Here is a 15,158-nt window from a genome sequence, read left to right on the forward strand (position 1 = left end):
TCAAACACTGCAATCTTTGCTTGGCAAGCTCACTTTTCTCTCTGTCTGGTAACTCCCTTAACTCCATTATAAATTTTTAACATACTAACACCCCTACTATTCAAAGGTCACTCGTGAGCTTCCTTGTAACATTTTACAAAATGTACTCCTTCTGCCCACACCTCTTCAAAATCTATTTTCTCCTAAGAACTGATAGCTCAATACCCGACAATTGGATCCAGTGATAATAAATGTTATGTCTAAAATGACTTAACTAAAACAATTCCCAAGTGCTAGTAGCAGAGATCCCGTAGAAGTGTAATGTGGCACTTTCAACGCTATCTTCTGGAAGAACAGTTATGTCTCCAAAGCACAGGAGTTCAATCAGGGGCCGTTTTAAATAGGCAGATTATCAATGGCTAATGTACTTAATGAGAGGTCAATAAGTCAAGATATTCGGTGATTAAGTGGCCTACATACACCCGACAGCTTTTCTTTCTGTAAGATGTTTCAAATTTCTTACAGAGTTTTCCAAATATCAAACATAAGAGAAAGCCTACTTTAAAAGTCTCTTAGGTATTTTCGATGGTTTCTGAGTTATCTGTAGGAAGTTCTGACTTAGTTGTATAGAGTTTGATATATGTGTCTAGCATTAAATCCATATCATGTTTTATATCAAAATTTATGTTAAGCAGAGCCAAGTTACTTGACCTTTGGTCTGCCAAAGTGTTCCTCAGGTATGCTTTGAGACACTTTCACCCATTTTCATAGCGTTCATTCCCAACCTTCATCACAGGAAGAATACATAGGACTTTGAGCAATGCATAAACATTAAGAAAAAACTTGATGTCTGGTAGATGTAGGGCTTCATAAATGGTGGATGGAAGCTCTATATCTTTCCCTCTGTGTTTCCACTTGATTCTCCAGCAATGCAGCTCAGCTGAGAGTGTGTCAGGATTGGGCAGGTCACTTCTGTACATGTCAGCATGGTGCTCCTCCGATGTACTAAATTTGAGCTGTCCCATGACAGAGGGCACAAGAGATAAGCATTTAAGAGCTTTGATGTGCTGTTCTGAGAATATATCTTTCAGTTCCTGAATAATGTGTTCCACTGTTGGAACACTTAGAGTTTCTTTATAGTGACTTTCAGAGGTGAGCTGAGATTCCAGGTTATCTTGCTGTGCTCTGCGGAATTTTCTAGGGAGTTTCATCTGAATATCAAGTTTAGTTGCCAAATTTGTGGCTTCTTCGAACCAAAATTCATGATAAAGTTCAATATTTTCCATCACTTCATTTAGAAAATGCAGCACCGCAGTCAAGCTACTGGCTGCAAAGAAGACATCAGAGGTTTGCCCCTGGAGATTTTTCCCAAAGGCTCTTGTAAAAGATAGAACATTCTTAAGAGCAACAATGGTAAGGATGAAATCAAAATCTGTTACTGCACTACAGAGTACAAAAGCTCAACCAGCTATATAATTATTCCATCTAATATTTGTATCACTATTTATACCATCTAAACATAGAACAAGTGCTTGTAGAAGATCCACTAAAATTTCAAAAGCATCATGCCTGCCTGTCCACTGAGAATGGCATATTTACTTCAGTTCTTTACCCTTTTGCTCATTATTCTGAAAGAGGACAGAAATTACATTGTTAAGCTCCAAAAGCAGTTGTGGAGATGGATGGAAGAGCGAACAAACTTCCTCAATTGTTCTTAATGCAACAGATACTCCCACAACAGGCACTGATTTTGCCAACCACATGTTTAAGGCACAGGAAGAACAAAGTGTGTAAACAGCTTGGGGATATTTTTCTAAAAGTCTAGAAGCAACAATTTTCATTTTGGTATTATGCTGAGTGAAATAAGTCAATCGGGGAAGGACAAAAATTATATGGTCTCATTCATTTGGGGAATATAAAAAATAGTGAAAGGGAATAAAGGGGAAAGGAGAAAAAATAAGTGGGAAATATCAGAAAGGGAGCCAGAACATGAAAGACTCCTAACTCTGGGAAACGAACTAGGGGTGGTGGAAGGGGCGGTGGGTGGGCGGTGGTGGTGACTGGGTGACAGGCACTGAGGTGGGTGCTTGATGGGATGAGCCCTGGGTGTTATTCTATATGTTGACAAATTGAACACCAATAAAAAATAAATTTATTAAAAAAACAATTTTCATTTTGGAAGAAAATCCACTAGATACAATGTAAGCTTGACCACGATAATATTCCATATTTAACCCCCACTTCTCAGTTATTGTAGTGTGAAATTTCACAGCCAAAATTTCCACATCGGCTTCGTAAGGCAAGAAGCCCAAAAATTCCTCTCTCAGGTTATGAGATTCATCAACAAACCTCACCAACACAGGCAAGTGTTCTTCCCCTACTATGTCCACTATATCATCAGTGATGATGGAAAAGAAGTGAGAGTCTCTCACTTCCCTGAGGGTTTCCTCCCGGATGCAGCTCTCACAGATTTCTAGCATCTGTTTCTGCTGTGTTTTTGAGCAGAACAATGTGTTAACTGCTGTTGTCTCAAAACGCTTTCTTAGAACCTCTTCACCAGAATTTATCCGGCACTCCAGCAGTGCTTGAAAGTTATCAGGAGTAAAGAGACCCTCTGAGATTTCATCAGTTTCATGCCCATCCAGAGGTATGTTTTGTTGTCCCATAAGAATCAAAATTTCAAAGAAAGATTTTAGGTACTTTGTTTTCTTTCTGTTCAAGAGTCAAAGGTAAAATGTCTTCATCCTGTTCTTCACCCCCTTCTTCTGCACTGGGGTTCTGAGCATTGCTGTTGTTTATTTCTTTATGTTTGGGTTCCTGTTCAGAAGTTTCATCAACTTTTTTTCTGTTTCAGTGTCCGGATTTCATCTTCACTCAATTCTTTTATTCGTTTTCTGTGTCTCCTGTGTGGATTGCTCAAATGACTGGTAAGATCAAATATTGTTGGTATTGCATATCACGAAGAACTGTCCTATAAGGACTCTCCCAATGACTTCACAAGTATCTGCTTCAGTTAATTTTGAGAAATAAAATAACCCAATCCTTCTTTAGTTTTCTGATGCCTCTGCAAAATGTATAGCTCTACAGATCATAGAGGTCTCAAAGTGTTTGGCACATAATCGATAATGTTTATTTAGTCCATCAGGTGTTTTATCTTCTAAATATGCTCTCCTACAATTCTCCACCCACTTCTGGCATCTGGCCGGATCCCGCGGGAACCTGAAGAAGGCCAGGCCCGACTGCGAGCTCTTCCTCGTGCAGGTGGGGGCAGTGCAGAAGTCGATGTGCTCGACTTTCGACTTTCGCCGGGCGCTTTGTGCTCTTCTAAGCAGTCACAGAAATGAACTTTGCGGGAAAGCTTTCTTTGCCTCTGAGGAATGGTTGAGTATGCTCCTTTGTGCTCCCTTAACATCATCTGCCATTCATTGCAATGCATAAGATTAGCTGAGCAAAGTATCTATACAGGTAATACGTTCTTTTTACCAACCCATAAGCTTTCTGATTGTAAGCAATGTGGGTAGTACTTACTATCTCTATTTACTGCCAGTCTGTATGCATTTATTTCCTATAGCAGATACTTCATGAATGTCACCGGACTGAAATTAGATAAATCATTGTGTATTTATTTTAAAAAAGTTTCAAAATGGCAGATGGACAGCATAAAAACTTTGAACTTCCTCCTTACTTCTGAGACCTTGTAAATCCATTCCATTACTCATTTGTAATAAGCCCTACATACTTTTTGTGTTTTAAAAAATATATATCTTATTTATTTAGGGGCACCTGGGTGGCTTAGATGGTTAAGTGTTTTTGTTTGTTTGTTTTTATGATAGGCACACAGTGAGAGAGAGAGAGAGAGGCAGAGACATAGGCAGAGGGAGAAGCAAGCTCCATGCACCTGGAGCCCGACGTGGGATTCGATCCCGGGTCTCCAGGATCACGCCCTGGGCCAAAGGCAGGCGCCAAACCGCTGCGCCACCCAGGGATCCCTGGTTAAGTGTTTGACCTAGGTTATGGTTATGATTACAAGGTCTTGGGATGGAGCCCCATGTCAGGCTCCCTGCTCAGCAGGAAGTTGGCCTCTCCCTCTCCCTCTGCTCCTCCTCTCCTACCACACCCCTGCTCATGCTTTCTATTTCACTCATACTCTATCTCTCAAATGCATAAATAAAATCTTTAAAAAAGATTTCAGCTATGTATTTGAGAGAGATATTAGAATGAGTGAGGGAGAAGCAGAGGGACACGGAGAAGGAGATGGAAAAGAAGACTCCCCACTGAGCATGGAGTCTGATGCTAGGCTGGATCCCAGGACCCAGATACCATGGCCTGAGCCAGTGTCAGATGTTTAACAGGTTGAGTCACCCAAGTGCCCCCCTACATTATTCTTCTAAGCACAATAACTACATTTTGACGTCATTGCCTTATAATTTAAACTATATGTGCACTCTCTGGTCTAGGTACACTATGTAACTGTCTGGTTAAGGTGTTGGCCAATGGAATGGTGGAATGAGTAGGGCTCAGATTTAAGAGGTGCCAAAAATGTAAACACAGACATCTAAAGAATGCTGACATCTGGTAACTCCGGAAGAGATGATTTAGAGACACATCCATGGACCCCTAATATTTGTAGGACACAGCTCTAAATTCTGAAAATGGGAAGGTAAAACCTTCCAATTCTCCAAATGGTATGGTTTTAATTTCATATCTAACATAAGGATAAGGAATTTGGAAAAAGAAAAAAGATATAGGATAAGTCAATTTGTGTGTGAGAAAGTTACCTGCTGATATTTGTATAAGTATTCTTTATTAAATCCAAGCAGAACATGTAATGTCATTCATGGCCTGACACTGCAACAGAATGTTTGCTGCCAGTCTCACCACAAAAAGCCATTGGCACATGGGGCAGTAGATTTGACCTTGAGGGAAAAGAAACACCAGGCTTAACCTGTTTTCTACTCCTGTAAATAGTAAAGTGGAAGGAGGTTTTTAAATGATAAGGATGACTTCAGAACAAAACATGATGATGAAATTCTCTTTCCAGATGACAAAGACAAAGGCAGTGGTAAGTAGTAGAATACTAACCTAACAGCTAACATTAGATTAATATTTTACAATCTGCAAGCCACATGATCCACATTATTTGTTTAAAGCTAATACTGGCCCTATTAGGTGGGAAAAAGACACAGATTTATCAAGAAGATCATATATGAACACTAGGATATAGACTTACCAACACAGAGATAATATGTCATGAAAATAAATGAACGAATCCTCCAGGGAAGAGGGGTAGAAATATAATAAAAATAACTGGTCCAAAGACAGAGGGTGGGAGAAGGTAAGGAACACAGTGCAGAAGACCCTTGCTGTGCTGCTTTTGTCTGGGTCATTAAGCTTTCATGGGAGCCATTCCTGTGTGTTGGTGAACAACCATGGCTTTGAGTTACTAACAGGATGAAATAGGTATGTATGTTTAAATTAGCTCAGGATCTGTTTATTTAGATTTCCTCAGTAAACTTTAAAAAATATCAGCTCTTAGCTAATCCATGTTCTTAGAGAATTAATTAGAGGTCATCTCCTGATATTTGTGAGCACATTTAGCAAGCTAGTACTTAGAGCAGAATCCTCAGTTAGTAGGATGGGGCATAATAAAAACACAGACTTCACCAAAATTAGAGAAATGGGCCTTGATATCCCTACTTATTTTTTCTTCCCTCTGGCATTGTTTTCTCAGGAGTGAGGTTATGTGCAGTGGGAAAATCTCTGAACTGGGGGTTTGACACCCAGTTGACACCCTATTCAAGCTCTGCATTTATAAGTGCCTTGCTGTGTGCCTTAGAGAAGTCATGTTCACTCTGCAGGCTTCAGTTTCCTCCTCCTAGAACGAAGTTTGGATGATTCCAGTCCCACAGGACCTGACCATGTTCCTCTTCCTCCTTCCTCTGGACACCCCCCGCCCCCACCTCACTGTGCTCCAGCCACACATGCCTCTCCTCTGTCCACAGTCATGTCACACTGTTTCCAGTCCCAGGACCTTTTCATGTGCTGTCCTCTTTGCCACTGTCCTCCTTGCCCACTTGTAGTGCATCACTGCATTCACTTCATTTTTCTCTCAGTTACATTACTCTTTGAAGGTAGGGAATTTATTTGTTTTCATGTTTCTTGTGAATCTCTCTCCTAATAATATGAGCTCCATAGAGCAGGGAAGAGTCTCTTTGTATTACTAACCTTTATATCGCGACTGCTTAGAGGCTCATTGCAATACAGTGAGTACTCAACAGATAATTCTAAAGCAGTGGATAATTTTTAAAAAATGAAAGATTTATCATAAGAACTCTAGATCATTCTTCGAGTATGACACATGGTGTTGTGTGCCATGTGATCCTTGTGTAATTAGATGCACCTTCTCATGCATGCGCTACTTCCCTGTAGAGTTCCTCTGTTTATCTCTTCTGTACCACACTTATGTGTCTGATATTTGATTCTCTCTCACCTTCCAGGAAACACACTCTGTAAACAAGGGCTCCACAGGCTCCAGGCCAGTGGGTTTAAATATCTACTTTACTGTCCCAGCGAACTGGCATGAGATCTCCTGACCCAATCTCTGCAGTTCCCTTCTTCAATGTGTCTTGGAACCTAGAAGCTACTGTCCTCTGCCAGCACTGGGGTGATAAACATTGGTGTTGAAAAGTATATGCTCTCTCCTCTTCATTGCATCACTGCTGGTAGATTATTCTGCTCACAGTGCTTGTACTGAAATATTTCATGTGTTGGGGGCACCGAAAGAGAACTGCCAATGCACATCATGAATAATAATGAGTATTGAATATTATTGTAAATATTCTCAATCCACCTACAGATCCCCTAAATAAAGAATTATTCATTGATATTTTCACTTTTTGTCTTACTTCTTCATCATCTCTGGCATAATTAACATTTTTCTCTTTCCACAGCTGAAAATATCAATTTGCACAGTTGTATTGCATTGTCCTTTTAGTAAGTCAGCTCTCTGTTTTTACCTCTTCTTCCTACTTATATCCTATACAATTTCATATTCCACAAGCAAACAGATCATCAAGGAAATGTTTATACATAGACCAACTTCCTTCGTATATAACATGCCATTTTCCTGGTACACAAAAGCAGTTACAAACAATTCACTTTAAATAGATTAACTTTTTCTTATTTGTGCTACATGAATATCCCCTATAAAAACATATTACCTTTTCAAAGCATATTTACACATCATTCTGAACCCTTGGTAGAAAACAAAAGGATGACCTTATGTCGGATCTGTGTGGTCTTTACTCCATAGACAATGGGGTTGAGTGCAGGTGGAATAACAATATAGAGGTTGGCAAACATGATGTGAAAAGTACGAGGGACATTATGGCCAAAGCGATGGGCAAGAATGGAGAAGAATGCTGGTATATAGAACATGAGGATGACACAGACATGGGAACCACAGGTGCCAAGGGCCTTCTGGCGGGCATCTCGGGAGGGCAGGCGGAAGACCGCACAGAGGATGAGGGTGTAAGAAACGGCAATGAGAATCACATCTGAGATGACTGTCATGATGGGAACACAAAAGCCATACCAGATGTTGATGGAGATGTCAGCACAGGCGAGCCGGGCCACACCTATGTGCTCACAGTATGTGTGTGGTATGATGCGTGTCCTGCAGAAAGGCAAACGTGTAAGCAAGAATACATCAGGCAGGATGATGCAGAAGCTTCGAAAGGAGATGCCCACTGCAATCTTGGTGATGGTCCTGGGGGTCAGAATAGTGGTATATCTCAGGGGGGAGCAGATGGCCACATAGCGATCAAATGCCATGGCCATCAAGATGGCTGAATCTAGGACAAAGCTACAGTGGTGGAAGAACATTTGTGTAAGACACCCTGGGAATGTGATTTCTCGAGCCCCAAGCCAAAAGATACTGAGTGATTTGGGAACACCAGCTGTGGACAGGATTAGATCAGTCATGGCCAGCATGGAGAGAAAGAAAAACATGGGTTCATGAAGGCTACGTTCCACTGTGATGAGGTAGAGAAGGGTACAGTTTCCCACGAGGGCCACAACATAGATGATACAGAAGGGAATCCCAATCCACACATGGCAATGCTCCAGGCCGGGGATTCCCACCAGAATGAAGGGTCCTGGGTTGTAATTGCTCAGGTTGAAAATGATCATGGCAGACATGATGACCTAAATACAGGTCCTGGGGTCAGACAGAGGGCAGTAGAGGAGAGTTAGGGTCACTTGAGTCACTCTCATTTCCAACCATTCATCATTTTTGACCCTAAATACGACAAGACCATATCAGTTAAGTAGAATACTTTTGAAATAAATAAAGTTTTGTGTTGAAACAACAGCAGGTAGTTTGCATAAACTAGGATTGTCTCAGATATGTTGAGACCTATAGTCATTCTACCTCAAGAGAAGATGTTCCTTCTTCTAGCCATCTCGGCTACTTTACACGACTCTTCCAGGCAGCCTTCCAGACTGGCTGCAATTCCTCTCTCATGATATAATATACCTCTGATGTAAGTTAAAAATTATAGTGTGTAGTTTTTTTATGGTGGAAATGATTTCTTTTTTTAAGATTTATTTATTTATTAATGAGAGACACAGATTGAGAGGAGAGGCAGAGACATAGGCAGAGGGAGAAGCAGGCTCCTCCTAGGGAGCCCGATGCGGGACTCGATCCCGGATCCAGGGATCACAACCTGAGCCAAAGGCAGGCGCCCAACTGCTGAGCCACCCAGGAGTCCCTGAAAATAATTTCTAGGTCTTTATAGACATTATTGGTTGCTTAGTCTAGACATGATCTTGACAAGATTTGCTTGTCCTGTCATGTGGAATATCAAAATTTGCCTCACCATAAATACTTGCTTTTTAATGCTCCTGGATGGCTAAGGCTCTTACATATGTGTGCTAACCATTCTTTTGGAGGAGGTAAAAATCCAAAAATTTAGTCAACTCAACAACAGTGGCCGAGTTCTTAGCCTATGCTGAACAATATGTAGAACTTAAATAAAATTTAGAAAAGTTCCATAGAGATGAGGTTCTTGAGTCTTTGCTCTACCCCCCTGCCTAAAAATAATTTTCAAGACCCTCTACACTAAACAGCTGCATAACATTCTATTATGTTGACTTAGTAACACACTTTGTCAAAGTTTATTTCCAAAAGAAGGATTGTTTCCTTGCAAATCCATATTCTATTGGATAAATACACAGATGTTACAACAGTTATTCTCTCAGACAATCTCAAACATTCTCTGATCTATCTTTACAATCTAATATGCATTTTACCACAATAGATTCACCAACCCATACTCCTGCAAAACACACCCCCAGCACCCTGTATGTATCACAGATACATCTTATACATGTGTGCACCACACACACATACACACCACACACATGCCATACATGTACATGTACACCCTACACACATTGCACACATCATACAAACACATGCATACATACCTGAAAATATAAAAATCCTATTTCACAACTGGATTTTGAAACTGCTATTTCTTGGGTAAATTCCCAGAACTTTTACTTGGAGAATTGCTTTTTTAAAGACTAGGTTCCTATACCTCCTTTCATCTCCAGCAATGTGTTTGCATGAAACATTATTCATGTTCTACACATAACCCACCATACAGCCAGCCACTCACTACCAGGAGCAGCAATGCCAGGAAGCTTCTGCTATTCATGCACCTCTGAGTCCTGACAGAAAAAGCTCACATTCAGCCTCCTGCCAAGCCCCACATTTTCACTCATTCTTAGGCCCAGCTTACCAGACCAACATCTGCCAGACCAACACTTCCGGTCTCCACCAGTCTGCTTTTGGTAAAACAGAAGCAGGATGATCTCTTCTTTCCTCTCTGACCTTCCCTTATCTATACAGAAAAACGCTTTCCTGGAAGCCTCAGAAACCCTCTTCTAAAGTGTCTGTTATTTTAGGTTCTAGACTCAGGAGCACACCCCAAGTTCACACAGTGGCCACAGTCCAACCCCCATCTGCTCCGTATGCCTGCTCTCTGGCTGAGTGACCTTCATTTCCTTCTTATGTATTCAGGGGCACCTAAGACTCACCCTTCGCCAATAGTAGAGATATGATTTGGTTGTTCAGCTTTCATGTGAAAACCCACCCATCTGTGTGCTGCTCACAGCCTGAAACAGCACCCAGCATCAGGACCCTAAACCCAGCGCTGTCAATCCCAGCATTCAGCTTGTCTGCAGGCATCCTTGATTCATAAAAATGTGAGGGGGGGTCTTGTCTACTTTTTATGTGTCATATACTCAGACACAACAGATGTTCACACAATCACCCAAAGCCTTTACAACACACACACATGGGCACACATGGTCAATGTCATCTCTGAGGCTTGTCGTTTGTGCCAGACAAATCTAGAAGTCAGGGAAATCTATGAAACAGCCTGGTCTTCCCAATAAGTCAATGCTATTAACAGAGTGGAAGGTGATTAGATGGGGAAAATACTTTTCTAGACTAAAGAAATTTAAGAGAATGAACCACCAAAGCAATTCTTATGAATTGTTTACAAAACTAAAAAGGATTGGGAGCTGATGCGTAATTGTGGGAATTTAAATATGAATAGGTATTGGATGATATAAAGTGTTAGTATTCATTTTATTAAATGTGTCTATGGTATTATGGTGAAACACACACACATGACACAGAAGCTCATAGTAACTCAAGGAAATATTGGCACATGGGTATGCTGTGGAGCCAATCAGTTCACTGAGCACTTAAATTCCAGCTCCACGATTTACCAAATGTGTGAGCATAGATGAGATTATTTGAACTGTATAATTCATTGGTTCACGTGTTTGAAAAGGGTCTAAAAGCTCTAATTCTTAGTTATTATTAGGACAGAAAAAACATGCCCCCAAACCACTCCCTGCTGCAGTCTAGCCCATAGCAAGCATGGACTGTTGTAAGTCTCCCTATAGACCGCATTTGATATAATCTGTACCATCCTTCACTGTCAGACCACTCGGTGAAGAAGAGAACAGAGCATACATGCATCCCAACCAAAGGAAGCTTCTCAGGCATACGTGCATATACATATACATATACACACACACAAACACACACACCTGCAGACTTAACCCCATTCTTTAGATCAGAGTGGTGGGTCCTCCTCACACGTCTGACCCAGAATTTTGCAGACAACATTAGCTTGGCCATGCTCAAACTAGGTGTATAGTTGTGGATCTGTCTGGATCTTTGTCATTCATTTGATGGAGCATCTGTGCAATTCTGGTAACCATGACTAGCGATTCTATGTGGGAAGCACCCCACAAAGGAAATGACAGTCTCAGTGCATAGCTCCTGGAAACTGAGCCCTAAGTGCCCACCCACCTCTGCGTTCTGTTCAATTCCTACTTCAGGCCACACCCCTCAAACAACTAACACTCACTTAAATGGTGAGTTTTGGGCCACACAGGAAGAAGAAAAGTTGTATCAACAGCCAGCTAGAAACTCTGCAAGAAGAGCAAGAAGCAAACAAAGAAATAAGTGAAGGAGAAAGCAAGGGATGGTTGAAAGATGGATTCTCTGCTCATTTATTATTTCTGGCCAATATTCAATTTGGGGAAGAAGTAAATAGATAGGGCCTGAGGGATCCTGGCATCCTCTTACTCTCAAGGGGAAAGTGTGAAGAAGTTATGTTAACCATGCCCAAGCCTGGGAGTTGATACTGCCTCTGGATATTTATTATTTTGCATTACACATGAGCCCGCACGCCTGTGGGAATATGGCCCTGCAGTTGTCCACTTGTCACATCATCTAGCTTCAAGCTCTTTCCCCCTGACCCCACTCCTTGGATAAAGGCTCAGACAAAACACTTAGTATCTGTAAGAAGGTGATAATATAGTACCTACCTCTTGCAATTATAAAAGGGTTGACAAACTAGGTAGACGAGTGGTTGTGAAAATGTCTAACACAATAGAGACTCACCAGACATTTCTTAGAATGATCACATGGCCCATGTCAAGATATTCTATTGCTTTTCAGAGTGGGGCCTTCATAGGCTCTACAATGGATATTCGTACCTCCCTGCCTCCCTGTCCTGGGAGAGTAGTAGGTATGTGGCTGTGAGCATTAATACTAGAAAACAGGATAGTTGGGTGTCACCATCTCTATAATTGGGCAGGAGTGAAGCAGATCCTGGACGCTCTTTCCTTTCATGGCCTAAGTCAGTATGTTCTCATTGGTAAATCCAGTGGTTACCATTCTGTAATATCTGTTTCTGAGCCTCCCTTTTTTACTTGAAACCCATCAATCTCCAAAATGCATCCACTACCCACCCCTGTGCCCATTCTCAATATTCCTAGGCTCAGCAAATGTCGCCTCACTACTCAGGAGGAATTCAGGGTCTTTTTATAAAAATGTATTGCTGTTCCCTCTGAATATCTCCTCAAATTCTCTCATTGTCTAGCTACCTTCATGTCTTAACTTCATCACACATGGCTCCTACCTATATCACTTCTTATCTACATCAATCTATGGCTTCCTAAAGGATCAGCTTATTTCTCTTGTGCCCCTCCCCCACAGTGTCCCCTCTACACACTGCTTTTCCTACCATGTATATCTGGTCACATCCACCATTTGCTATATCCCATTTTGTTCTCATCTCTGAGTCCTGGCTCCTGCTGCTTTTTGGTAGCTTGACTAATCTTCATCGGCATCTTTTTCATGTTTTCCTTAATGGATTCAACCCAAATGAAACACTAATACCACTTTTACTGATAAAACAAATATGTATAATAAAGTATCTTCCTGCGGGAGGTCTGTTAGATTTGCCCACTGACAATGTTAGGAGCTTGGAGGACAGGTCTCAGTTTGTACCTAAGAAGCTCTTATCCTCCCGCTTAGCAGCCACCTTGATGTGGTTTGAAGTGGTGTTGAGTTCCGGAGCTGAGGGCGAAGAAAGAAGGAGATATTGAGATGTCTTCTGTGCAGAAATGTGGTTTTCTTAAAGCATAGGGACAGAACCTGTGGGCAAAAAGAGCTGCTGCCCTGGGATGGTGAGGAGTTACTGATTATATAGTTCTCGGGAGAGTGAGTGATATTTTCAGTGTTATTTATTTTTTGATATTTTCACTTTTAGTCTCTCTCTTCATGTTTCTGACTTACTTAACAGATTTTTCTCTCTATAGTTGCAAATCTCTATTTCAGAATTTACGTGTTTTCCTTTTAAAGTAAGTCAGTTCTCTGTTTTGACCTCTTCTTCCTATTCATATTCAGTGAACTCATATTCCACAAGTAAACAGATCATCAGGGAATTTTTTATACATAGAATAATCTCCTTCATAAAAATCACACCATTTCCCAGGTATGTAAAAGCACCTGTATATAGTTCTCACTTTGAATATTATTAGCTTACTTTTTCTTTCTTCTTACATTAATATCCTCTATAAAAGGTTTAGCTTTCCCATAGCATATTTAAACATCATTCTGAACTCTTGGTAGAAAATAAAAGGATGACCCTTTCTCTTATTTGCTTGGTTTTCACTCCATAGACAATGGGGTTGAGTGCAGGTGGGATAACTACATAGAGGTTGGCAAAGAGGATGTGAAATGTACGAGGGACATTATGCCCAAAACGATGGGCAAGGATGGAGAAGAATGCTGGTATATAGAACATGAGGATGACACAGACATGGGAACCACAGGTGCCAAGGGCCTTCTGGCGGGCATCTCGGGAGGGCAGGCGGAAGACCGCACAGAGGATGAGGGTGTAAGAAACGGCAATGAGAATCACATCTGAGATGACTGTCATGATGGGAACACAAAAGCCATACCAGATGTTGATGGAGATGTCAGCACAGGCGAGCCGGGCCACACCTATGTGCTCACAGTATGTGTGTGGTATGATGCGTGTCCTGCAGAAAGGCAAACGTGTAAGCAAGAATACAACTGGCAGAATGATGCAGAAGCTTCGAAAGGAGATGCCCACTGCAATCTTGGTGATGGTCCTGGGGGTCAGAATAGTGGTATATCTCAGGGGGGAGCAGATGGCCACATAGCGATCAAATGCCATGGCCATCAAGATGGCTGAATCTAGGACAAAGCTACAGTGGTGGAAGAACATTTGTGTAAGACACCCTGGGAATGTGATTTCTCGAGCCCCAAGCCAAAAGATACTGAGTGATTTGGGAACACCAGCTGTGGACAGGATGAGATCAGTCGTGGCCAGCATGGAGAGAAAGAAAAACATGGGTTCATGAAGGCTACGTTCCACTGTGATGAGGTAGAGAAGGGTACAGTTTCCCACGAGGGCCACAACATAGATGATACAGAAGGGAATCCCAATCCACACATGGCAATGCTCCAGGCCGGGGATTCCCACCAGAATGAAGGGTCCTGGGTTGTAATTGCTCAGGTTGAAAATGATCATGGCAGACATGATGACCTAAATACAGGTCCTGGGGACAGACAGAGGGCAGTAGAGGAGAGTTAGGGTCACTTGAGTCACTCTCATTTCCAACCATTCATCATTTTTGACCCTAAATACGACAAGACCATATCAGTTAAGTAGAATACTTTTGAAATAAATAAAGTTTTGTGTTGAAACAACAGCAGGTAGTTTGCGTAAACTAGGATTGTCTCAGATATGTTGAGACCTATAGTCATTCTACCTCAAGAGAAGATGTTCCTTCTTCTAGCCATCTCGGCTACTTTACACTACTCTTCCAGGCAGCCTTCCAGACTGGCTGCAATTCCTCTCTCATGATATAACATACCTCTGATAAAAGTTAAAAATTATAGTGTATACTTTTTTATGGTGGAAATAATTTTTGTGTCTTTTATAGACACTATTGGATGGTTAGTCTTGACAAGATCTTGACATGATTTGCTTGTCCTGTCATGTGGAATATCAAAATTTGCCTCACCATAAATATTTGCTCTTTTAAATCTGCTGGATGGCTATGGCTCTTACATATGTGTGATCAACATTCTTTTGGATGAGGTAAAAATCCAAAAATTTAGTTAATTCAAAAAACAGAGGCCGAGTTCTTAGCCTATGCTGAACAACATGTAGAACTTAAATAAAATTTAGAAAAGTTCCATAGAGATGAGGTTCATGAGTCTCTGGTCTACCCCCCCCACCCAAAAAATAATTTTCAAGACCCTCTACACT

At 41.3% G+C, this 15,158-nt stretch overlaps 2 protein-coding genes and 1 pseudogene across 2 annotated transcripts; all 3 read right to left on the reverse strand.

Moving 5' to 3' along the window:
- Positions 1 to 17: 17 nt before the first annotated feature.
- On the reverse strand, positions 18 to 5,985 carry LOC140615265 (52 kDa repressor of the inhibitor of the protein kinase-like; annotated as a pseudogene).
- A 1,236-nt stretch (positions 5,986 to 7,221) lies between these two features.
- On the reverse strand, positions 7,222 to 8,169 carry LOC140614910 (olfactory receptor 52H1-like). Its single transcript, XM_072794333.1, has one exon. It carries the CDS (start codon positions 8,167 to 8,169, stop codon positions 7,222 to 7,224), a length of 948 nt encoding a protein of 315 aa, XP_072650434.1.
- Positions 8,170 to 13,401: 5,232 nt separating this feature from the next.
- LOC140615477 (olfactory receptor 52H1-like) lies at positions 13,402 to 14,434 on the reverse strand. Its single transcript, XM_072795343.1, has one exon. It carries the CDS (start codon positions 14,421 to 14,423, stop codon positions 13,467 to 13,469), a length of 957 nt encoding a protein of 318 aa, XP_072651444.1. The 5' UTR covers positions 14,424 to 14,434; the 3' UTR covers positions 13,402 to 13,466.
- Positions 14,435 to 15,158: the final 724 nt, after the last annotated feature.

This window comes from Canis lupus, chromosome 23 (genome assembly GCF_048164855.1).
Source record: "Canis lupus baileyi chromosome 23, mCanLup2.hap1, whole genome shotgun sequence".
Lineage (NCBI taxonomy): Eukaryota > Metazoa > Chordata > Mammalia > Carnivora > Canidae > Canis > Canis lupus.